This window comes from Erpetoichthys calabaricus, chromosome 5, assembly GCF_900747795.2.
Source record: "Erpetoichthys calabaricus chromosome 5, fErpCal1.3, whole genome shotgun sequence".
Taxonomy (NCBI): domain Eukaryota; kingdom Metazoa; phylum Chordata; class Cladistia; order Polypteriformes; family Polypteridae; genus Erpetoichthys; species Erpetoichthys calabaricus.
In genome coordinates this window covers 47,751,818-47,778,242 of record NC_041398.2, presented here as the reverse complement: position 1 = coordinate 47,778,242, position 26,425 = coordinate 47,751,818, and the positions used below count along the sequence as shown (strand labels likewise).

The 26,425-nt window shown below is 36.3% G+C and overlaps 1 protein-coding gene across 6 annotated transcripts in view; it reads right to left on the bottom strand.

Moving 5' to 3' along the window:
• dctn1b (dynactin 1b) overlaps positions 1-26,425 on the bottom strand; it is a 178,518-nt gene that overhangs the window by 34,757 nt on the left and 117,336 nt on the right. For all 6 annotated transcript variants that reach the window (XM_028801503.2, XM_028801500.2, XM_028801502.2 and 3 more), the window contains 14 exons: positions 26,099-26,303; positions 25,710-25,788; positions 23,808-23,967; positions 23,081-23,185; positions 19,197-19,388; positions 18,941-19,057; positions 16,673-16,825; positions 15,233-15,393; positions 14,748-14,916; positions 9,480-9,548; positions 7,829-7,891; positions 7,519-7,668; positions 598-759; positions 97-228 (listed from right to left, as the gene is read on the bottom strand). In XM_028801503.2, coding sequence (XP_028657336.1) covers positions 97-228; positions 598-759; positions 7,519-7,668; positions 7,829-7,891; positions 9,480-9,548; positions 14,748-14,916; positions 15,233-15,393; positions 16,673-16,825; positions 18,941-19,057; positions 19,197-19,388; positions 23,081-23,185; positions 23,808-23,967; positions 25,710-25,788; positions 26,099-26,303 — 1,917 coding nt within the window. The remainder of the gene's footprint in view (positions 1-96; positions 229-597; positions 760-7,518; positions 7,669-7,828; positions 7,892-9,479; positions 9,549-14,747; positions 14,917-15,232; positions 15,394-16,672; positions 16,826-18,940; positions 19,058-19,196; positions 19,389-23,080; positions 23,186-23,807; positions 23,968-25,709; positions 25,789-26,098; positions 26,304-26,425) is intronic.

Genomic DNA, 26,425 nt, shown 5'->3' with positions numbered 1-26,425 from the left:
ATAAATTGCAGTTAAATGAATATATGTTTAAGTAGCAAGAGCAAAGAAACTGTTTTTGATATAATGTTTCACCTGACTTTTTTAATCTTTCCTTACCCGATTTTGTGGCCTGTCTGCATCATACTCTCCTTCTTGCATGGCAGTTGCCATCTTATTCATGGTGGCAATAACAATGCTACAAGACTGGCGAAAACAATCATAGGGGCTGATACCCTGGGCACCATAAATCTATTTAGGAATTTGGTTTGGGGGTGGAGAGAGAGAGGAAAAACAATAAAAGTTAAATATATAGTATTGTAAAAATCCACTATAATCAACAGAATATTCATAAAAACAGAAAAGGGTACATAATCCTATTTACTAATAAATTATATATATATATATATATATATATATATATATATATATATATATATATACACACACACACACATTTAAATATATACATACATACACACATATACTCATATTCATTTTTTAAACATGCTTTGTGCCAGTGTAATCTTGATTTTAATAATACTTACTAAAAAGACCAAAATATTACATATGCACAAATTTATGGAACTATTGCTACAACATGCTTGGCAGGAAACCTACCTGCTCTGCAGCTTTAAAAGCCATGTCTTCTAACTTTAGAGACGATAAACCCTCTTGCTCAGAAAGTGGTGCAAGCATCTGTGCACCTACGGCAGCCATTTCCTGTAGTACGGCTACTACCCAGGTTAGATGTTTTCGACAGTCCATCAAGGTTTCTGACACCTGCAATGAAAGTGAACACAGTAACAGGAAGCACTTGAAATCTTCCATATTATTACGGGTGATGCATTTGAATTAAACAGGTATTGTTACAATTTAGAAAAACTCTGCTACTGTAAAAATTAAACTACAAATACAACTACAAATCAGAAATCTTCCAAATATTAGGGTTCAGCATCAAACTCTTGAGAATACAACAAATTACTGAACTCAGCAAAATGAATAAAATCTCCTGTTTCTGACAGCATTCTGCTACTTATAAAGCATAAAGCCACAGAGCAACAGTATGGAGATTCTTTACAGGGTACACAAATTACTATATCCTAGTGCTGGGCGGTATATCGGTTCATACCGAAAACAGTTGTTTATTTTTGTTATGATATGGATTTTTCTTATACCGCAACACCGGTTTAAATTGCCTAAACAACGTTCAGAACGTACTGCAGGAAACTCTTTAAGGGGCACCTTTTCCACTGCTACACCGCTAAACAAGCATACAACGGAGTACATGTGTTAGTGGAGGTATTGCGCGGTGAAAATGGACAGAGAACATTCCGAAACTGAAGCTGTAGCAGACGATAAAGTTGAACATGATAACACAGAAGAACTTTTGCTGGAAAAAGGATTCACGTCTGTTGTCTGGAGATACTTTGGATTTAAAAGGTTGGATGTGGACCATTATGTTCAAATGTGTGAATACTGTTTCTATACAACAGTACTGCAAGCCAAGTTGTACTTGTTTTATTTTTTTCAATACTGTGTAATGTACCTGGGTACTGTGTAATAGTGTGACGACATGTTGGCTTTATTCTCGACATTTCCACTTTAATCTCGACGCTTATGAAGTCAATATTTCTACTTTATTCTCGCCATTTGATGAGATTAAAGTCAACATGTTGACTTTATTCTCGTAATTTGTTATTAAAGTAGAACATCGTAAACTAAACTTCATCTAAAAATTAATATTTAATTTACTAGATTTTCTCAAACCCCGTCATAAGTTATGTTGTGTTGTGGTCCTGGAGCCATGTTAATCGCTATGTGCTTCTGACTTCCTCTTGCACTAAGAGGAGGCGCAGACAGCACACAGAACACATTAATTTCATGATATTCCTGCTCCCTGAACATTTAGAATGCTAAGATAAATACTTGATATCATTTTCATGATGAAATGCATTAAAGCATGTATTAATCATGTGGGTGCACGGTGGCGTGGAGGTTGCATTGCTGCCTCCCAGCAAGGTGGTCCCGGGTGTTCCCTGCCTTGAATTTGCATGTTTTACTGGTGGATTTACTCGGCGTGCTTCAGTTTTCTTTCAAAGTCATGTAGGATGTGGGGTTTTGTTCTGCTATATTAACCCTGCTATTGTATGTTTTGCTCGTATTCACCTTGTGATGTGCTGGGGCCACGTTCAGGATTTCCTCCTGCCTCGAACACAATGCTTGCTGGGATGGGCGCAACCCTGAATGAATGGCATAATTATACATGTATAACGAAGATTTTTTTTTTAAAAGTTCTGAATACTCGGTGGTCTAAGTTTATAACTAGTTTTAATTTCACAAAGACGTTTATCGTGTGGCGATTGGTTATGTGGAGAAAGAAAAAGGAAGAATAGAAACTGGGGGTTTGGTACATCAGAAAGAGACGGCACACATGCAATAAAGAAAGCCTGCTCAGAAGAACATGCATTGAATTCTGTGTTCGTGTCTACGACCACTAGATCACGAACCCAACATTTACAAAATATTTAAGTTAAACCTGTGCGATACCCATTCATACGTCTCGTCACACCTGCCATAAAGTTCTCTACACTGAACATACACCTGGGGACCCCTTACTTCGAGGGAGCAGCACTACCGCCTCACTACCGTGCATGTGTAATACCTGCTTTAATGCATTTCATCATGAAAATTTATCTTAGCATTCTACATTTTCAGAGAGCAGGAATATCATGAAGTGAATGTATTCTGTGCGGCGATCGCTTCTTCTAAGTGCAAGACGGAGTCAGTTTAAGAAGAGCGTAGTGATTAACAACTGGGTCGGGGAACACTTAAAGCATTTAATGTGCTACATAACTTATGATGGGGTTTGAGAAAATCTAGTGAATTAAACATTGATTTTAGGATGAAGTTTGGTTTACGACATTCTACTTTAATGACAAAATAAACTACAAGAATAAAGTGGAAATGTCAACTTTAATCTCGACATATAGTTTTGTTTTTTTTCCTTCACCATGGCCCTAACATGCTTCCCAGTTTTATTATTTATGTATACAGCTTAGCTTGAAGCAAGGTCCATATTAATGCAATTTGCCTTAATGATGGTTCAGTTGGTAAAGATGTCATCACCAAGTTGCACTTGTTTTATTTTATTTTATTTTAATTTGGTGAATACTGTGTAATGCACCTGGGCTTGAAGTCTTGGAAGTAATAGTATTATTACTGGAAGTTGCACTATTATTTATCGTATTGTTATTATTTATTACTTTAAATATTACTCAGTTTAATGATGGTAAAATTGTTTAAAAAGTCACTTTAACATGTCACTGGACAGAGATCGTTAACATTAACAAAGTGTAGTTGGTTTACAAAAAATATTTACTATTTATTCCTTTTCTAAGACATGTTCAGTGCAATACAACTTTTGACAAGCACCTCTGGATATTTTACTAAGTCTAAATGCCTCTTTGGATGGTTGAAAATATGTTGTCAAGATTTTAGTTTAAGTTGTTTACAAACTTAAAAAAAAGGTTCTATATTTTGACTGCATCTGTCATGCAATGTGATTCCTTCTCTTCATTAGTGCCACCCCCTTGAAAACTATCACTTCATGGGGTCATGCAAACCTGTATTAATACTTGTGTGCACATTAAAATGTTTTTTGTACAATTCTCATGACAGTGGAATAGGTTATTCTTAGCCAGTAATTGCAGTGGAAAATGTGGTTAATATCCACTCATGGAAGGAAAAAAAATGCCATCCAAAACCGTGAAACCGGTATAATTTTGAAAAATACTGTGATATAGAATTTTGATCATACTGCCCAGCACTACTATATCCATAATTTAAAAATTAACAGTGTTACATTTTTTAATAGATTCATTATAAATATATCCATGTTTTTAACACAGAATGTCATGGAAATAAAAACATGTAACAGTCCTCTGCATATTTTAATGTAAAATAAATCCAACAACAGAAGCTTTACCCACATAAAGGAAGGCCACAAAGTACAGTACATCAGTGCACAGCTTACATTTTACTTTGATCATAAAACAGAATAGTGAAACGTTCACACATAATGTGCAAAAAATGTCCAGTTGCTAGTTTACAAACTATTTTATTTTAGTTCTTGCACTTTTGAAATGCAATTAAATAAACTGAATCTCACAAAGTGGTATGGTTGCACAACAAGACATTTTAAAATTTGGTTTAGTTTTTAATAATAGTATGTACTCACTACACTATGAACAAGTTACTTATTTACTGATTTGACGTTTTATTATGGCGAGTCACAGCACTCTGCAAATCACTGTTGCACACAATCCTTGAAATAAACATATTCTTGGTCATATTTTTTTGGTAATACGATTTTTGCCATTATACACGTTTACTGAAATTATTTTACATCTGTCCACATTCTGAACCACCTTCTTCCTATTTGTCTTGTTCCATTTAAATGGCTTGCTCCTGTAATGGAACAAGCAATTTCAGAAAACATAAGTGTATAATATAAACATTCAGTATTTTAGGTGCTAATGTTATTTAAAAATTTTCCAAGCCTTTCTATCATTATCACCGCTACCACTGGTTTAAATGAGTTTTTAATGGGGTTGCCCAGGTCATAATTCTTCTATCATCCAACACCACCTCTTCTTCACCACCTTCATCTTGACGGCCCTTTTCACCTAGTCTACTCATTCTCTGTCTTTCACCCCACTTGCCCCAAATCAGCTTAATGTGTACCTACTCACCACAACAGCTATCATCCTCCACACTGTCTTAACTTGACATTTTCATCTTCCTCTCACTGCTTGATAATCCACACAAGAACAATGACTATCCGGTTTGTTCCATGTTTTAAAAATAAAGTTTGATTAAGGCACTAAAGCAACACTTAAAATATACTAAAGTAACCCTGTTTTATACAATCATGGCCAAAATTATCAGCACCCCTGGAATTTTCCCAGAAAATGCACCATTTCTCCCAGAAAATTGTTGCAATTACAAATGTTTTGGTATACACGTTTATTTCCTTTATGTGCATTGGAACAACACAAAAAAACAGAGAAAAAAAGCCAAATCTGACATCATGTCACACAGAACTCCAAAAATGGGCCGGACAAAATTATGGCATCTTTTCAAAATTGTGGGTAAATCGTTTTATTTCAAGCATATGATGCTCGTTTGAACTCACCTGTGGCAAGAAACTGGTGCTGGCAATATAGCAATCACACCTGAAGCCTGTTAAAATGGAGAAAAGTTGACTCAACCTTTCTGTTGTGTGTCTGAGTGTGCCACACTAAGCATGGAGAACAGAAAGAAGAGTAGAGAATTGTCTGAGGACTTGAGAACAAAAATTGTGGAAAAATATCAACAATCTCAAGGCTACAAGTCCATCTCCAGAGATCTTCATGTTCCTTTGTCCACTGTGCGCAACATAATCAAGAAGTTCACAACACATGGCACTGTAGCTAATCTCCCTGGACGTGGACGGAAGAGAAAAACTGATAAAAGACTGCAACGAAGGATAGTCCGAATGGTGGATAAACAACCCCAATCAACTTCAAAACATATTCAAGCTGTTCTGCAGACTCAGGGTGCAACAGTGTCAGCTCGAACTATCCGTCGACATCTGAACAAAATGAAACGCTATGGCAGGAGGGCCAGGAGGACCCCACTGCTGACACAGAAACATAAAAAAGCCAGACTGGAGTTTGCAAAAATGTACTTGAGGAAGCCAAAATCCTTCTGGGCGAACGTCTTGTGGACAGATGAGACCAAGGTAGAGCTTTTTGGTAAAGCTCATCATTCTACTGTTTACAGAAAACGGAATGAGGCCTACGAAGAAAAAAAACACAGTACCTACAGTCAAACATGGTGGATGTTTTGGGGATGTTTTGCTGACTCTGGCACTGGATGCCTTGACTGGGTGCAAGGCATCATGAAATCTGAAGACTACCAAAAGATATTGGGGCGCAATGTAGGGCCCAGTGTCAGAAAGCTGGGTCTGTGTCAGAGGTCATGGGTGTTCCAGCAGGACAATGACCCCAAACATGCCTCTAAAAGCACCCAGAAATGGTTGAAGACAAAGCGCTGGAGAGTTCTGAAGTGGCCAGTAATGAGTCCAGATCTAAATCCGATTGAACACTTATGGAGAGATCTCACAATTGCTGTTGGGAGAAGGCGCCCTTCAAATCTGAGAAACCTTGAGCAGTTTGCAAAAGAAGAGTGGTCGGAAATTCCAGTTGAGAGGTGTAACAAGCTTGTTGATGGTTATAGGAAGCTCTTGATTTCAGTTATTTTTTCCAAAGGGCGTGCAACCAAATATTAAGTTGAGGGTGCCAATAATTTTGTTCAGCCTGGTTTTTGAGTTCTGTGTGACATGATGTCAGATTTGGCTTTTTTTCTCTGTTTTTTTGTGTTGTTCCAATGCACATAAAGGAAATAAACATGTGTATACCAAAACATTTGTAATTGCAACAATTTTCTGGGAGAAATGGTGCATTTTCTGGGAAAATTCCAGGGGTGCCGATAATTTCGGCCATGTCCAGATATGCATACAACAAATGTTTATGTATGCTTTTTGGAAAATGTCCTCATTTAACTTAACCACACTTCATTGCAACTCGCAGATGCCCTCTGGTGGTAAAAGTATTTGAAATGCATACCAACAAGAAAAACAAAAACAAAAAACACACAGATTCCAGAAGCCCGTCTAAAACTGGATTTCATCGTTTTTTGGTGTGTCTCAAGGTATCAAGAGATATGAGTTACTTTTGTCTACCACAACTGGGGTAACACCCAATTCAAAAAACAGCTGAGATAGGGACTTCTGACACAAAAAAAGAAACAATTAAAAACTGGAGAATAGCCTTAATGGCTTTCATGCAGAATTATAAAAAGCTAATTAAGTCCTTACAATTCAACATTCAAAAAAGAAGATCAAAGAAACACCAAAAAAAAGAAATTAAAAAATAGTCAAAAGTAAAAATACCATATAAGTAATCTATCGTGATTTGGTGTGTTAGTTTTGAATATTCAGTGTTAAAGAAAAGTTAACCAACACAGGAAATGAGGATATCAAACTGAAAAATATAACGAAGATCAAGCACCATGCACAGTACTGCTCAAGATATACAAGCAGACTCTTTGTGCTTCAATAAATATTTACTGCCAAATGCTTAATAAATACAAGGCATATTTAGGGTTAATACTGAAACAAAAAACTTGGACTTTAGCCTTATCTGGTTTAAAATACATTGTGGGGATATACAGGCCTACGTCCTTGTGCCCAACCAGATCACCAGATTACTAAAAGTGTTTCACTGAGGTACCTAAGCAGTAGTCCATCAGGCTGTGTGAGCGTCGGCACCCATGCCCACAGTTGCAAGGCCTCGCCAACCCTTCACTGAGGAAGTAGAATTGAGGTAGCAAAGATGATACTGGTGGGAAGGCAACCTCGCTCCAGAAATTTACACTGCACTGGGACACATTCAAGGACTGATCTGAATGTATAAACACAATATAAACTTTGTTCACCTGCTGCCCAAAAGTGAGTGCTGCAGGAATACCAGGTACATCAGTTCCTGGCATACGGCGACGAATCTTCTTACAGAACTGTCGGATATCACTGCAGGACGTTTCAAGGTCCTTGAGTAGAATGGCCAGATCAGTGGCTTCTTGACCTATCTGAAAAGCAAAATATTTCCAAAAAACAAATGGTCACATATGATACTTTAACTCAAAAACAAAAGTTAATTGGTGAGTTTCATGATAAAGCCCACTCTGAGTATGTAAAAGACATCAATGAATTATAGGTTTAATAAAAACAATATGTATAAGTCCTCACCTGAAGAAAAGAGCGGAGTCTTCCAACTTCTACAGCCATACAATCTAAAGCACTCTGCGTAAACTACAAAATAAAAACAACAAGACTCATTAAGGATCACTTGTTCATTGAAGATTATTCTGAAAAAGAGCTTAGATTCTGATGACATACAAAATGTTTTGATTCTGTAAAACCTGAATCCACTATTTTGCTGCTTATGATCAGGTACACACTAGTCCACTTTATAACGGCCATACTAGTATAACAACTTAAACATGACAAAAATGATTGGATTGAAACCTTAGGTGCCAGGATAAGGTTTTAAATCCAGTGTCCAAAACCACAAATACTTTCAGCCATAAAGTGTGCAATGTCAGGAATGAACACAATTGGAATTCCTTGCTGCTATGAATAGTTAAATGATAAAAATGCATCTTAATTATGTTTGCTCTCGATGTAGATCTCATGAAAACAATCTGGCATCCATAGAAAAGGCATTTAGACAATAACCAACTTGGAATTACCTCTAGCACATCATAGTACAAAACATTTATAATACAGAGTCACACCAAGTATTGCAGATTCATTTGAAAGCATGCATTTGTGGGACAAAGACTAAGTGTTCAAAGATAACCTCATGATAAGTCACATGAAGACAAACAAACTGAACAAAGATATCACACAACACTCTGTGATGTATATGATAGGCTCACTCGTAGAATGTACTTAATGACAGAATGTGCTCTAATATTTATTAAAAGACAATAAAAGTCTTCACAAAATGCTAGAACATGAAATTATATCAGTTACTTGCTGAATGAAAATGTTTAGAATGCATTATTTCTAATATTAGCCACACTTCTCACAATGCATTCTATGCTTGTAAAACAGCCTAGCAACCAACCTGGAGTACTTATGAATTTGTAGGGCAAAAACGACTTTTATTATTTTTGTATTCCAGTAAAATTAATGATTAAAAAGCATACTTTTCATTCAAAAAATTACTAACCAACTGAAATCAGTTTTGAAAGGGACAATATAAGTCACTTAAGCACTAATGGAAAGCACACATTTCAGTATTCCAAAATAGGTGGGTCGGATAAAATTTCACTAGCTAATAATTATTCTATTTGGACCACCTTGGGCTAACTTCAGCATCACTTCACTCTGAACATGATATAAAGGGATATTTTTCAGATCTTCTTCTAGCACATAATCAACGTTTTCTTTTTTTTCTTAATTGGTTTCTCTTGTTTGTCATTAGAGATACAGTAAGCATTTTGCCCTATAGCTCGTATGTTCACAAAACAAGTATCAATGAAAAATGCCATAAATGTCCTGCCCCATTTTTAGAACAAGTGTATAAAATGACATTGCTTAAAATGCCCTATAATTTAGTTTTTTTACAACAATATTAACATTTTAAGCATTTTAATATCATCACATGCAGATATGTCCACTCATGCACTGATTAACATTTGATGTAAACATCAAAAAGCATTAGCAGATTTTGAAATGCTAAAGCAATTTTTAAAAATGATTTACAAGGACTTCTGCACCCACAAAGAATTGGCAGGGGGTGCTTATGAGGTATGTAAGAAGGGCTTTGAGAGAGAATTTTTGATACATAGAGTTATGACAACAGTCTCAAGGTGAAAACAGAGGTACTCACTCTTATGTGGTCTGCTAATTGCATGGTGCAATCCTCTGGCTGATCTGATAAGTGGATGCTGTATAAATGCTGTAAAAGGACAAAACAGTAAAGAATTAAATCAGAACCTTTTTAGTGTAAATTAAAGTCAAAAAATCTTGACTCTTTCTGTGTCCTATGGGATTGATTTCAATGGGCATTTGATTCTCGTAACACTTCTCTTGTAGTGGGTCATTTTTTTCAGAATTGCTGAATAATTAGTATCTCATGGGCAACAAAGCAAATGGTGAGAAATTTTCAGAAATTTAAATAGCATTATAAATCATCAGATTAGGCCTGATGCAAAAAAAAAAAAAAAAAAAAAAAAGGATTGCGCAAATAAAGCCATACAACAGATTTAAAATAAAAGGAAAAACTTGCATATTTTTAAACACCAACTCCTGCATTTCTATATCACTATATTTTACTTCCTATATATTGTATAAGATGAATTAAAAGGATCTCACCATACTAATATCAAATATGTGCCAAGTAAATATTTTCCCTTAAAATGAAATGTTACTAAATATGTTATGACTTAGGGTCACTGTCCCCCCTAATGTGACATGTATGGCATATAAAGGAGGCTAGCATCAGGCTAACATCTGGAAGAGCATGCAGGTTTAAAAACTGGCAAAAATACAAAATCATTTCAGGGTTACTCACATTTTGTTTGTAAGGTGAGCTATCACTTTAATAATTTCAAGCAAATAAACCAACTACAAAATAAACTCACAATATTCTTTAAAAAAAGATTACAACATTTCCACTAGGATTAAAAGCAAACTGTCTTTTTTATAAGCCTGTCTAAAATCAAACCTCTACAGTGAAAACAAAAGCAAACACTGCATTTCTTTAGGCCTTCACAGTAAAATCACCAGTAAATATATCACCACTGGACAGAAAGAAACACCAATGAATGAAATGTTTGGTGAGAGACTATTTTCCATAATAATACCTCACTTCGTTGTCACATGGTGGAACACATTGAAAAACAATTCTGAGGCAGATGGTTTATATCTTCCCATTATAACCTGAAAACTAATTAACATAACAATAAAAACTGTGTAGATCAGTGCAGTGCAAACTGCTTGGATAATCTTTGCCATCCTGGAGTACTGCACTGATGTCCTGATTTGATTCAATTCTGATTCACAATGCCCTGACTCCATTTGGTATCGATTTTATATTGACTGAATTAGGCTGCACTGATATTTTTGAAGTGGTGGCTTTTTTTTTTTTTTTAGAAATTACTTAACCGTGCATAGTGAACATTAACATAATGTGACAAATTTCAGTAACACTTTATTTGAGGGGTGTCTGCATTAGAATTAGAAAGCCTTTATTGTCATTGTACCAGTACAATGACATTCCAAAAGCTACACCTGTAAATGGTACAAGTACAACAAACAATGATATAAAAAGCACACATCCTATAACAAATAAATACCATTCAATAATAGTTATGGGGTGGAAATTACTATCCACTAAAGTAATCATCACATATAAAATAACAGTGTTATGAGTTTTTAGAATGTAAAATTCTGATTGCCCAAGAACATAAATTATCTGAGAATCTTTTTGTTCCACTTTTAATGCTACCGTATCATCTGTCAGATGGTAATAGTGAACAATGAGTGGCTAGAATGGGAACAGCTTTTAATGATTTTCCTGGCTCTGCAGAGGCACTGGGGCACTGGAGATATCTTCCAGGGAGGGCAGAGAGCAGCCAATGATTTTCACTGCTGTGGATGCTACCCTCTGTAGAGCTGTCCTGTCTGCTGCTGTCCAGCCAGCATACCATGCTGAAATACAGTATGCTATAAAACACTCTTAATGGTTGAGTGGCAGAAGGTCAACAGCAGCTTTCCCTTCATTTACACTTTCTGGAGAAGTGTCAGGAAATGCAGTTGTCAAGAACTTAAAGGAGGTGACCCTCTCTAACAGGCCCTCATTTATGTAGAGTGGGACTGGCTCTGCTCTGGGCCTTCTGAAGCGAATGCATAAGCATGGAATGACATTTAAGAAGAAATACTTGATTAGTAATGAACAGTTAACATCAGATGTGGAATAAAATATCTTTATGACAGCACTGCACTCATTCAAAATTCACCGAAATTTAACTAACATACAGTATGTATAGCCACATCAGAACCTATATGGATCACATGTATTATGGGGAGCTCCTTCCTTTAATACAATGCATTAGCATTTACTTTATAAAAATTCTATATCATCTTACGAATAATATTAAAATAATCAAATATTGTTTCTTAAATAATGTTAATCAATAACCTATTCATTTGTTATGAATCTCCATGTAGACACAATTCAACTAAATTGTTAGCCAAATTTATTCTCCAATAAACATTTAAATTAATCTTGAATTAACTGAAATTAAAGATACAGCAGAAAGACTCGTGTCTTTCTATAATTCAACAAGTTACACATATCTTCAGTTGCTCACATGTAGTAGTCACATTAATTAGTCTTGAAAATGTGTCCTCACAGTTCCACCTCAGACAAAAAGGAAGCGTTTTAAAACAACGATGTAGAGCTGATGCTTGTTGACAGTGGAATTGGATGAATTTAATATATAGACAAAGAATCAACCATCATGACTGATAATGGCGCTAATAATAAGATACGTACGCTACAGCTTATGCAGTTACTTCTCATCGGCTGCTTTCCACATATGCTCACTTTGGTATCGCAGGCTGGCCGGGTGAGGCGTGCTGGAAACAGTATAGTTAGCCACATGCTTAGTAAGAAGCAATACTTATTGGACTTGCCAATACACAAACTGATCGATGCGGTCAGAAGATGGAACAGCACATTAGAAATTCTAGCAAGGTTTTTGGCATAACAGCCAGCCAGCCAGCCAGCCATACTGTATATGCAGTGAGGTTGCTCCTGGTGTGACTGGCATGCAGTCCACTTGACTGCAATACATTGCCACAGCTGCCCAGTTGTTTTTAATTTATTGAGATGTGACTGTCACGATGGAATCTGCTACCCTGCATGTTCAGCTGTTGCAAATCAGGGCTGCTGAAACTTAGAGGGGTGTGCATATACACGGGTGGGGTTAGGAATTCAGATCCACCCATGTAACGTTATCTGTGTTCGCATAATTAGATGTCTGCATCCTGTCCCCCTGAGCTCCATCTCTGCCCCATCCTGCATCCCTCAGGGAGGGCTACTTGTAGTAAAGTGCTTTTATTGAAGAAAGCCTTAACAGGTGCATTAGTAACATCTACTGGATCAGACGTTAACTGAGCAAGACAGAGATTCACAAGATCGATCTTGAGATTTTAAGAATCAATATCAAATCATTTAAATGAAAAATAGTGAATAATTGTAAAATCGATATTTTTACCCAGGCCTAGTTACTACAGCAGTTTAAAATCACATTAGTGTGATTTAAACTGCTTAATATGGATTCAACAAACATGGAAAGCCACAGTCCCCTCCACATGGCAAAATATAAACACATTTTCCCCTTATTGCACTGAGGTATCACAAGGAAATGTACAGCTTTAATATAATCATCAATTGCGTATGGTTGTAAAGAAAAAAAAAAGTCTTTTACTTTATGAGGGCTCAATGTGTAAGCTTAATAGGTTAATGTCAATAAATAGGTACAGGAAGTCAGATGGCATACAGACAACATGCATGCATCACTTTTATATTTGTTGATCGCAGGCAGGCAAACACACCAATAATGTGAAGTCAGAGGTGCTGTTAAGATCACAACAACATTTTGTGAGTTGATTGTTGCCGGTACTCCGACAAATTTTTGGTGACTAATACTGGACTTTATATGAAGGCTGATTGAAAAATAATAAGACTGTTCCTGTTCCTCCGTCATGGAATTAAACATGGGATGCTGTGCAGGTGTTGGTGAATGGCATATATCAACATGTATGAACCTGTAGTTAGACTGCCTTATTCTTAAGCGTTATGTCACAGTAAGTGGAAGCACCTTTTACATGTTGTTATGGTGGACGAAGAAGATATTTCTGTGAGAGTACAGCAGAGGTGTGTGACTGAACTTTGTGTTAAGCTTGGGAAGAGCGGCACTAAAATGACAACTGGGGGGAAAAAAAAGAAAAATAAAAGAACTGGTTTTCAGAAAGTTTGCTGCTTCAGTGTTTTTAGATCTTTTTGTCAGAGGTTTCTATGGTAAACATTTTATAAGTTTCAAAGGCTTTTATTGACAATTACATTAAGTTTATGCAAAGAGTCAATATTTGCAGTGTTGTCCCTTCTTTATCAAGTTTGTCATTTGTGGGTTTTTGTTTGTCCACCAGCCTCTTGAGGATTGACCACAAGTTCTCAATGGGATTAAGGTCTGGGGAGTTTCCTGGCCATGGACCCAAAATTTTGATGTTTTGTTCCCTGAGCCACTTAGTTATCACTTTTACCTTATGGCACAGTGGCTTCATCATGCTGGAAAAGGCATTGTTCGTCACCAAACTGTTCTTGGATGGCTGGGAGAAGTTGCTGACAGTTGCTGACAAACTCCAAGCATTGATTATGCAAGAATGGGCTGCCATTGCTCAAGAGTTGACCCAAAAGTTGATTGACAGCATGCCAAGGTGAATTGTAGAGGTCTTGGAAAAGAAGGGCCAACACTGCAAATATTGATTCTTTGCATAAACATAATGTAATTGCCAATAAAAGTCTTTGAAACATATGAAATGCATGTAATTATACTATAGTATACCATAGATACATCTGACAAAAAGATCTAAAAACACTGAAGCAGCAAACTAATACTTGTCTTATTCTCAAAATTTTTTGCCACGACTGTACGTGGAAAGAAGTTCTCCTCAGATGATGAAGGGAAAAATGCCAAGGCCACATGGCTAAAAGTGATCTCACAAAACAGTCTGATATTTTTCTTTGAATTTTTTTTTCTGAAGTTGTAAAAATGTATTCAATGTGAAGGATGCTACTTCAAACAAGAAAAAGTGTTCTGAGCCTCTGGAGTTACTCGATTCTGAATAAAAATAATAACCAAATTCATTACTTTTCAATCAGTCCTCATATATATGGTACAAATTTTGCATCTGCCCATAGCTATGGTCACTTGTTGTGGATGGTAAGAGCATCAATTAAAATAGCATACCATGGCAGTGTCTGAATGCAGAAGAAATAAATAAGCATATACTTGTTCTGTCATATACATTGGACAATCTTTCAAAACTTGATGCAGGATACACCCTAATATTTCCAATTATCTAGTACCTGATAATACTTAATGGCCTTGGTGAGTGGCTCCACATTGACAGTTTCATCCAGCTGGTCTTTATGCAGGAGATCAATCAAAGAGTCCAAAGAGCGTTCATGAACACTCATCTCTGGATACAAACTGCCAATCTTCTTGTAGACTTCAACACTGCACTGCCCAAGAGCCCTAAATTAAATAAATAAATATACACAAACACACACATATTATATATATACACACACACAGATATTTTTTAACATTACAAGTGTTTTAGCCCAGTATACACGTTAATAAGGAGTCAAATTAAGAGTTACCAATTAACATATCTGGAGTTTTGGAGAAAAACCATAATGGCCAGAGAATCTATGAAGATAGTGATTTCAATCGATGAGGCAGTACAGGTAAGCACTGTTCCACTCTAAGATTAAACTTTACACAAGCATTTATTTATATTCAGTGAACAACATAAGAAGTAAGTAATACACAATGTGAAGTCACATACTGTTCATATTTGTGCAGAGTGGCCTGTAGCAGACTCAGAGAGTACACCAGTCCTGCAGCAAAACTCAGCTGCTCACCCACTGCACCCCGTAGCCCAGTTCTTTCCACGCAATGCTCATTCAGATCAAATTTCTCTTGTGCTTGTTTGCTTATCAGATCAGCCTGAAATGCAAATGAACAGAAAAAGGTATTAACAGCAAATCAGAACCGTTACAAATTCAAATATCTGCGAAATTTAGCACTGTCATAAACATACCATATTTTATTTATTACCTTTGTAATCAAACATATATTATTTTAAATTTCATGTCAATAGTAAGAATGTTCACATTCTACATGCCTAGGTGTACCGGTACTTGTATACCATTTAATTTAAAAATTCTGAAAAACGTGCTTGTTTTATCCCATCCTCCTCATTCTGGCAAGACAGTTTTCCAATTTGAAGATAAGTGTTATTGGACACTAACTAATGTTTCCTCCTTTTCGAGTGAAAAATCAGTAATTGCAGTAGTATCTGTGACACATAAGACGCATGTTATATTTACTGACAATGATATTTTTGACTGAATCATTATGCACTACACTCACACAATCTCCAGGCAAAGGCACGCTAAACAGACATCCCCCATTTGTGCCACTACATGCCTTCATATTTAATTTTTTGTTGTTTGCGATTAGCAAACTGAACAGATTATTTTAAACCACCTGCAGATTTTACATTCAGTTGTTAATATTACACAACTCATTAAAAACAAAAATGCATTTACTTATACATAATCCATCCATCCATCCATTTTCCAACCCGCTGAATCCGAACACAGGGTCACGGGGGTCTGCTGGAGCCAATCCCAGCCAACACAGGGCACAAGGCAGGAACCAATCCTGGGCAGGGTGCCAACCCACCGCAGGACACACACAAACACACCAAGCATACACTAGGGCCAATTTAGAATCGCCAATCCACCTAATCAGCATGTCTTTGGACTGTGGGAGGAAACCGGAGCACCCGGAGGAAACCCACGCAGACACGGGGAGAACATGCAAACTCCACGCAGGGAGGGCCTGGGAAGTGAACCCGGGTCCCCAGGTCTCCCAACTGCGAGGCAGCAGAGCTACCCACTGCGCCACCGTGCCGCCCACTTATACATAATAATATATATTTTTATATAATAATATCTTTTTTATTTGATCTTGTTTAATTTATTGTTTATTGCTTAAGGGGAATGGTTGGGTTGATGGTGTTAACCCAGGAGTTTCACTTTGCCTTATGGATCCATCATTTTAAAAGGCAATTGAAAACAGTAACAAATAACATTTATTAATTTCATTTGTCTACAGAACTGCACAATAAAAATGAGGTTTTACTGATGCCAGAAATGTTTAATGTCTTGATCTAGTTGTGTGCCATAAATGTGTCTTGGATTGGATTAATAAGCATTACCTTACATATGAGACGGGGGATAAGGAGCAGGACGAGGATGCCATCATGGTCACTACCGTGACGCAGGAAGGAATCTGGCATGAAGGAGGTGAGCAGCGTTACATGTCTGTTTGCCTGGTTCACTTCCATCTTCCGTAGCTCCATTTCAATGGCCTTTAAATACATAAAAAAGCAAAAACATTTACAAAGCTGAGGAAAAGAGAAGAGTCTGGAAATTATAGGTGTAAGAAGTTTACAATAAGCACATTATTGGTTCAGATAGCAAAGATTTAAATGACACAGGAGCTGAAAAAAGAAGAAATAAAAGTCCAAATCTCAAATATGTTAGTATAATTAGGAGGTTTTTCTATTACTAAACTAGACTAATGATGTTACCTTGATGTACATTTCTTTCTGTCTCTTACTACAATTTTAATAACATGTAAATAATCAAACATTAAGGAATAATATTGCAAAACATGTTATTATGATATGTTAACAAGGTGATGAAAAATACATACTTTATTTTCCCTAAGTGGGTTATATGACAACTGGCAATTTAAAAGTTATTCTATGACAAGAAAAACAGTTATATTGATACTTCATATCTAAATTATTTTGTGATTTAACATCTATGAAATACTAGGTGCCTAGACTGAATTCTCAGCACTTGTCAGCAAGACTCGCCTGATGAGTAACAGTTGACAGGTTGGGCTTTGTTTCATGATACAGCACTGCATTTACTAAGTGAAGAAAATATAAGTATTTTCATTATCTGAGTCATGACTTGACTCCAAAAGTATCTCTCTATTATAATAAAAAAATCCTGGGACAAGACAAGACTTTTTAGCCTGAGACGAGACGTGACTTTTTCAGAGAGATACTGTCACGTCCCACGAGACGAGACTTTGTGCCAAGAGATTTAGCCACGCCCGGGGCCAGAAATAAAAGACAAAGAGTAGAAGACAAAGCAGAACGTCGTAAAGAATTCAAAAATGTTGGCGCAATACACATGCAGAGCAGGTTGGAGATAACATAAGTACTAAAATTCGAAAGTCTCAAAAAAATGATAGCAAAGATTGCATTAGCACAAACAAATGGAAATTATTACTCGGTGAAATAATGGAAAAGCAAAAAGAGATTGAATACAGTAATCCCTCCTCCATCGCGGGGGTTGCGTTCCAGAGCCACCCGCGAAATAAGAAAATCCGCGAAGTAGAAACCATATGTTTATATGGTTATTTTTATATTGTCATGCTTGGGTCACAGATTTGCGCAGAAACACAGGAGGTTGTAGAGAGACAGGAACGTTATTCAAACACTGCAAACAAACATTTGTCTCTTTTTCAAAAGTTTAAACTGTGCTCCATGACAAGACAGAGATGACAGTTCAGTCTCACAATTAAAAGAATGCAAACATATCTTCCTCTTCAAAGGAGCAAACAAATCAATAGGTCTGTTTGCTTTTAAGTATGCGAAGTACCGCGGCACAAAGCTGTTGAAGGCGGCAGCTCACACCCCCTCCGTCAGGAGCAGAGAGAGAGAGAGAGAGAGAGAGAGACAGAGAGAGACAGAGAGAGACAGATAAAAAAATCAATACGTGCCCTTCGTGCTTTTAAGTATGCGAAGCACCGTGCAGCATGTCGCTTCACGAAGCAGCTGCACAGAAGGTGGCCAACGTGAAGATAATTTTCAGCATTTTTAGACGAGCGTCCGTATCATCTAGGTGTGCGAACAGCCCCCCTGCTCAATCCCCCTACGTCAGGATCAGAAAAATTCAGCGCAAGAGAGAGAGAGAGAAAAGTAAGCTGGGTAGCTTCTCAGCCATTTGCCAATAGCGTCCCTTGTATGAAATCAACTGGGCAAACCAACTGAGGAAGCATGTACCAGAAATTAAAAGACCCATTGTCCGCAGAAATCCGCGAACCAGCAAAAAATCCGCGATATATATTTAAATATGCTTACATATAAAATCCGCGATAGAGTGAAGCCGCGAAAGGCGAAGCGCGATATAGCGAGGGATCACTGTATATTGTTTGGGTTTAAACTTTAAGTCGGAGAGTTATAGATCGTCTAATTCGTGTTGCCATCAGGGAGAAGTAGTGTTTCTTCCCAATGAAGAGGCGTATCCGCGAGAATTAAAAGATTTGTTGTTTGGTGAAAGTGAAATCCACATACATGAGCGGCAGAGACGTGAAGTGGCTGGCGCGTAGCGTTGGCGAGCCAGGCAAGCAGGGGGTAAAGCCCCCTAGTATTTGTATAAGTTAAGGGAATGAGACAACTACTTACCTTAGCATAAGCTTTGGTCTCAGCAAATTTGATCTTAAAATCAAACATTTCCGCTGGTGGTGGCTGCTGCTGCTGTTCTGCTGAAGCCTGTTGACTAATTAGCTCTCGATTGACTTCCTTTATAAGGAAAAACAAAGCAGTAAATTGTAAGAATGAGCTTTAAAGACAATTCTGAATTTCACTGTACCTAGTGTGTTGTAAAACAGAAATCTCTTCCACAGAAAATGCTAAGCCCTAAAGCAGTCTTTAATCTCACCTGCAGGTGTGCAGTAAGATCTCGGTATTTCTTTATGGTTTGCTGGTAATCTGCTACTGTCTCCTGTGCAGCCTCTACTCGCTTTTCAGCCTCTCTGACTCGTGCATTTCCTAAATCTAGCTGCTCTCGTAGTTCTAGCTCTGTCTCTCGTGCATTTTCTTGTAGTTCATCATTCATTTCATTGATTGCCTCCTGTAGACAAAGATAAAAACATAATGAATAAAGGGATAGGTCATCTGATAATAAAAAGTGAAAATCTGACCGATTTATTCATTCTTATGTATGTAATGTAACAGTACAATTTTTACAAAAAAAAAGTCCTGTTGCATCCTGACATCCTTAAATAAAGCTGATGTATAACTGTAAATCATTTCCCAATGAACATGAACTTCCTATTTCAGGTTCATGAAGATATTACCAAAAGCAGATAAGCAAGCTTTGCTTTTCTCTTTCATTTCTTCTGCTTTACCTCACCACCTCTACACACAAAAGAAAGCTGCTTAAGAAAAAAAAGTCTAAAGTTTAACTGGAAAAAGTAAAGCCTGCATTTGATATACTGTTAATTAAATGATAACTTAAATGAAAAGATAAGTTTTGTTCAATATAAAAGTGAGAATTTTGGAGGAAGCAACATTTAAATATTAGGGGATTATCAACACATACCCAAGGAATTATCATACCAGTAGGAATGTTTACTCGTGACAAAAACAAATGCAAACCCAAAATGATTTTAAGTTGCACAAAATATGAAACTTAAACATTCAAGCCTAAGCAAACACTAAAGTTTATTTAAGAAAACTATTTAAATGTAACATCCTCCACTTCTCTTCCACAGAATGGTGAACAGATGAATATAAATAATAAGCATGTTTATTAGTTTTTATAATGTACAAAATAAGAAAATACAAAAACAAAAGATATTTCTGAGGTGGAAGAACACCAACAGTAATTCCATTAACATGAAAGTTTTGGATTTTATTCTACCAAGAATGCATTTGCAACAGATTATTTTCAAAATCTACAATGCATCAATTTTTTGATATAACACACTTAATTTTTAATTCTTGGAGGGACAGAATAAAGCCCATTTGATAACTTTGTACCGTTCAATGTAATGCAATTTACAAAATCAAAGTATAAAAATGCGTTTATTCAGGAGCATTCTGGAACTTACTTAACTGCTTTGAAAAATGGAGCATTTAGTTTTGTATTTACTTATTCAAAAAGACAGATAACCTTTCTTGTAACAATGAGTCACATACAAAAATAGCAATGATAATAGAATGTAATTACTAGTACTAACAGAGCACACAAAAACATGTTTTAGTAGCATTTTAAAATATCAATTAGTTAAAAATGGTTTACAAATAGGCATATTGTAGGAAAAATAGCTTTCATATAGACCAAATGCTAACTCAAGTGATGTAAAAATTGTATTTCTGTACTGTTGTTAATTGTTGTTTGTGGAAAGTGTATTGCTAATTGTAGTTCATGTTTCTTAAACATCAAATGTTTAAAAGATGCACCCAATGTACAGTTAAAATCTATGAATCATGGAAAACCTTTTGCCAGCAAAAGATCATGATTGATAACAGGTTCTTATGGTGCTTTACCAAAATATTGTCAGAAAAATATTGAACTGTTATAATTTACAGATAATTCAACTGTGAGGTTGTAGCATAACAAATACTAAGCATGTTTATTCATTATATTCATAACAGCTTACAGAGCTCTGCTTCCTTTCCATTCATTTCTAGATAAGTGGTTTGTTTAACATTTAAGGTTACGTTACCTGGTATAATTTCATGCAGCTGGATGAATGCGGGGGTGTCACAGAGGGTCACAAATGTCAATATTTTTCAGTGTTTGTGGTCTCCTGACCAAGCTTTCATTTCTTAAATGTATTCACTTCCCACAAGCATGAGAAGCATTTTCATCCTTTGGTGGAAGCACAAAAGTCACGGCATATGGGACAGACCCACTTGTTGAAACAAATGCAAATGTCAAGAGAATTTTGAGGAGCATCCCCCATTTGCGAAACTGCACAATTGTCAGAACAGGGGTTGTTTAGCAGAGTCTTTCTTGGTGAAATACTAAGTACAAATGCCAGACTTGAGGTGTTGTTCTTAGTGGGATGAGTACAGATATAAATGCAGGTAAATATCACAGAGCGCGGTCAATAATTTAGTCGACCAACTCATGCACCCAACAATGGCAACCCACAACCAAGAAATACTGGCATAAGCCACTGCTATGGCTATCATAGGCAGCATCAGGCACCCACCAAACATTTGAATCCACTGGTGTTTAGTAACTTGTATTGGGTATCTGTTTTGCCATCAAGATCAGCTATCAAATAATTCCAACAGGAAAATATTTAAAAAGAAAATACAAAACAACGTCTCTCAACATTAACTTAAAACAGTAAACTTATCCATAATTGAAGACGTATAGACTTTTTCTGTGCTTTAAGTATGCTGAGTGTGAAAATTCACCAATGCTCAAAATTTTAAAAACATGTACAGCTCACTATATTCAATATCTCTACATGAAAACTGGACTTCCCAAATAAATTTCCTTAAAGAGTAAGTGTGTCAGATGTCAACACGTCGGTTCAGATAGAGTTTTTCATGCATGCAGACAGACATGACGATGGGTGCTTTTTCACATTATACATGAATGCATGTAAAAATGATTATGGCCCAAATATAATTTGAGCAATGTTGACAATATAGCAGTAGCTAAGTGGTCTCCTGTAATATTCCTTTTAAGATTAAGATATACAGCACATTTAAACATCCAGGATTTACCCTGAGGACTCCCACATGTAACTGGTAAGGAGAAGGAAGAGCAATCATGGTCACTCACTGTGACAAACTAGTAAGATTTAACTAGATCAACAAATTGTAGTGTTGTTATTTAAATCATGGCAACTATAAAGCCAAAATTAATTATCTTATTAATCATACTAAATAAAGAAATAAGATTAAGAACAATGCATATAGTCTCTTTTGTTAAGAGAAGCAAATAATTTGTGATTCTGGTGAGAAAGCATTCTCAATCACTTTGAAAGTAATGGCATATTAGTAACTGGCTTCTTGTTACAGAGATTAAAGAGCTACAATTTAAAGCAAAAGGCTTCCAGAAGCAAAATGCATATTAAATGCTGTTACCAAGTGACTAAGCTTGAGGTGGCATACTTTGGGAAAGGATATGCTATATAAGTTGTGGAGTTTTTCATTAATATAATTTTTCTTATTATAGCAAGAAAACAGTTCAGAACTGCAGGTATAATAAATCATTGGGGTGTTAGAGCTCAGGTCATTACCAGGTACCTGAGAAATCATAGTAAAGTGTATCTAGACTTGGCTTGGAGTGTTTCACACATCTATGCATAAATGACTAGCTCTGTGTGCTTAGCGAGCATCCTTTGATGGATGTCAGTTTATTGTACGACCAAACTGCTGAATGCTTAATGCATTAGTTCCTATGTATTGGGAAGGGGGAGTACCTTGAGTGTAAATTTTTATGGTTTTACAAATCTCAAACTCTATATTAGTATACAGTACTTCCTTGTATCCCGACAGAGTGCCTGATGCCTCAAGAAGTTTAAGGTACCAAATTATGAAGGGTCATTAATCTAACAATTATAGCACTAGCACTTTATTAGTAAAAAGAAGTTATCCCAAATCTGGTTTCAAACAGCATTAGATTACATGTTGATTGTGAGAATATTGAAAAGTCTACTTTCTTGAATAGCTTCATTATGAATGAGTAGAAAAGACATCCTACTCAATACCTGTTTGGTAATTGTGTGTGTGTTTGTGTATATACAAGCACACAAGCATTTACAAAAAACACAAAACTAAGCACCCAACACATACCAAGTCACTGACTGTTTCCCGCAGCTCCCGAACTTTTTCTTCTAGATCAAGGTTCCTTTCAGTAAGAGTCTCCACCATTTCCTCAGCACCCAGTGCAGCATCCACCTGTAGTACAATGCCACAGTAACCAATATTTTTTTTATGAAAATCTTTCAGATTAAAACTGGTCAACAGAAGGTTCTTCAAAGGTAATATTATGAAAAAGCACAAATCTTCTGCATGTATATAAAAACCATAGTAATTAAAGACAAATGAATGAAATGATTTTATCTTTAATTTTTTGAGATTTTCTTAATTAAATGAGTTTTCCTACTAAATCAAAACTTAAGCAAAATTCCAAATTAGCATAATAAAACAAACATCTGTAAGGGTAAAGAATAAGATGTTTTGCACTAGGATAGAAGAAAGATCATACAAGTTCACTGGGACATTTCCAAATTTCACATATATTTTATTTGCATTTAGCCAAAACGCATCAGTTGCTGTTTACAGCATCCTTGGTGCAACATAAATAGTTCTAGGAAACAATACAATAGCTTATGAAACAATCTGCACTATTGTTGCAATGAATTTCTATGTCGCTGCATTTTGTTTTTCATTTGTACTCAAAACAGCACAACCTAGTTGAAAATTGAGTAATAAAGCATTAACAAGATCTATTCAGTTCATAAACAGCAAAACACATGATAAAATCTGCATCTCAGCAACAACCCTGCCTTTAAAATACCTGCTCTTTCAGTTCATCAATGGTCTTCTCTGCTTGTTTCATCTCTTCCACCAGTTTCTCCTTTTGTTGTCTGAGAGTGTCCAGTTCAACGTTTTTCTTCTCCATCTGCTTCTGCAACTTTACATGCTCCTGTTTCTCTGAGGCAGACAGATCTCGCATGCTGAAAGGTTTGCATCAAACAGGTGACATAAAAAAACATGACAAATGATTAAATAAACACTTCATTTCTGAACACTTTCTTACATCCTAGGCAGGCACTGCGTCAGTATGCACATCCTGGCTCAGACATCTGACATGGCATCTGAAACATCACTACTTTGTTTCTTGACATTACAAGTGTAAAAACTGTCTTCTTTATTCCTCTCATGGTTTAGCACAGTACTATATAATATGTATGTATGTTATGTTTGCAAAAACCTCAAGTAAACTTTTTTCACGTTGTCATTATGGGGTGTTGTGTGTAGAATTCTGAGGGAAAAAAATGAATTTAATCCATTTTGGAATATGGCTGTAACATAACAAAATGTGGAAAAAGTGATGCGCTGTGAACACTTTCTGGATGCACTGTATATAAGACTCTCTTTGAGGGTATGTGAAAAAGAAATAAGGTTAAGAATTTCCAGATATCAAATATTCTGCTGCTTCCACATAAGTGTGTGAACCATTTTAGTTATATATTTTGAACATCTAGATTCTTCAGCATCACAGTAAAATATAGGTTTCCCTCAGCAAGCCTAGTCACCAATTCATCCACCTGCATCCAGTGGTATGCATGCTACAGTGTTATGTGCAACAATATAATTATTGTGTTGAAGTCTGATAAGGTCTTGAAGATACAACCATTCAGATTGAAAACTGCAGCTTACCTCAGTACATAAAAATATTTTTTGTTACTGTGGTGGTAAAGTCAGGCACAGGGAAGACTCCATTTTGCAAGGGTAAAATATGCAACAAGTACTCTTAGACGCTTGGCTAGCATCTGCACTCACAAGTATACGCCTGTCTGGTCAATGGTAATTTTTAGTAGGAAGATTTGGCTGGATTGCACAATGACCCAATGTGAGGAAGGTAAACTGTTTGTCTAATTCAGCCACAGCAAGCCAAGCACTCTGCTTTTTTGGATCTTTATTGATTTTACAGTAGGTCACTTTATTTAAATGGCATCAAGTGGCCCTCTTCCGTCACATTTTAGCCATTATGAACACTGTGTTCTACAGTTATTGCTTATACAACATCCAAGCCAAACTGTTTTCACCGGATGTGTTCAATCTTCTCAACAGCAGAGCAGTACAGGTACAAGTGCTGCAGTGTCGCCAATTCCCCAAGTGGATCTGGAAATGGATCCTCTAAAACTTGTCAATTCTCTTGTTGTCTCTTTAGCTGTTTATATCCATAATCCTGATAATATTGAGCCAGATGAGCACTGTTTTACTCAATCAAGTTCCTAACTACCCTCATGTGATAATAAAGTCCATTAAACAATGTGATTCCCTAGCACAGGTGAACTTTAGCTATACAACATCTAGACCTGTTATTCTGCAAATTGTATTTTGTAGTTTTTACATCCAAAGGGAGCAGCTCTACACCCCAACAAAGATCAGTTTTCTTAAGCAAAATTAATCTGTTTAAATGTGATGCATATATTCTTGATTGTATGTATACATTCAAATAAGCATGCACAGAAAAATTACAAAATTTAGGTGTATCTATACTTTTCAGTCAGCATGCTACTTCTTACCATTAAACTGCTCTCAAAGTAAAATCAGTTTAAGTAAACAAATGCTGTAAGTGTTTGACATCACATTAATTGACAAGAAAATAAATGTAATTTTTTGGGTACATTGTTCTGTTTTAAACTGCCAGCACTGTATAAGAATTGTGAACATGTAATAAAAAACAAACCGAACAAGAGCTTCCTTCAGCCTGGCATTCTGCTCTTCCAGCTGTTTGACATGATAGCTAGATGCAGCCCCATCAGACCCTAAGAGGCAAAAATGATATGTTATTGGAATATAGCAATTGCTGCTTACTGAAAATACATTGCACAAAAAAGTCTAAAACTCATTTTGCAAATTAACAATTAGCATTGAAAATAAAGCTAAAAAATTAATATAAGTTGTTTTATTTAAAATGGGTCAATGAAAGCCCACTTTGAAGCTGTACAAAGAGTGACAACATTTTAAACTACACACTGCAGGCAACTAACAAGCAGCATGTAATAAAAATGTGTTTCTTTAAGGAGAAACTGTAAGAATTCATCACCTGACTGCTTTGTTTGATTAAATTTGTACCTTTCTCTTCAATTTCATGTTTAAGGATTTCCAAATCCATGGTCAGCTCCTCTACTTTTTCTTTAAGTGAGTCCACCTCCTGTTGCAGTGACTCAGCTCGTTCTTCAGCCATCTCCTTGTCTAAAGTTGCCATCTCAATGGCATCAGCTGTGTCTGCCATCTCTTCCATGTACCGATCCTTAGCTTCCAAGGCCTCTTTAGCTTCCTAAAAGGAAATTGAGATGAACAGAGAAAAACACATTTTAAATGCTTAATTTTAGCCCTAAAGATATTTAAATACATAAAGTATTTAGGATGGTAAGCGGAGGGTCTGTGCATCTCTGTTCT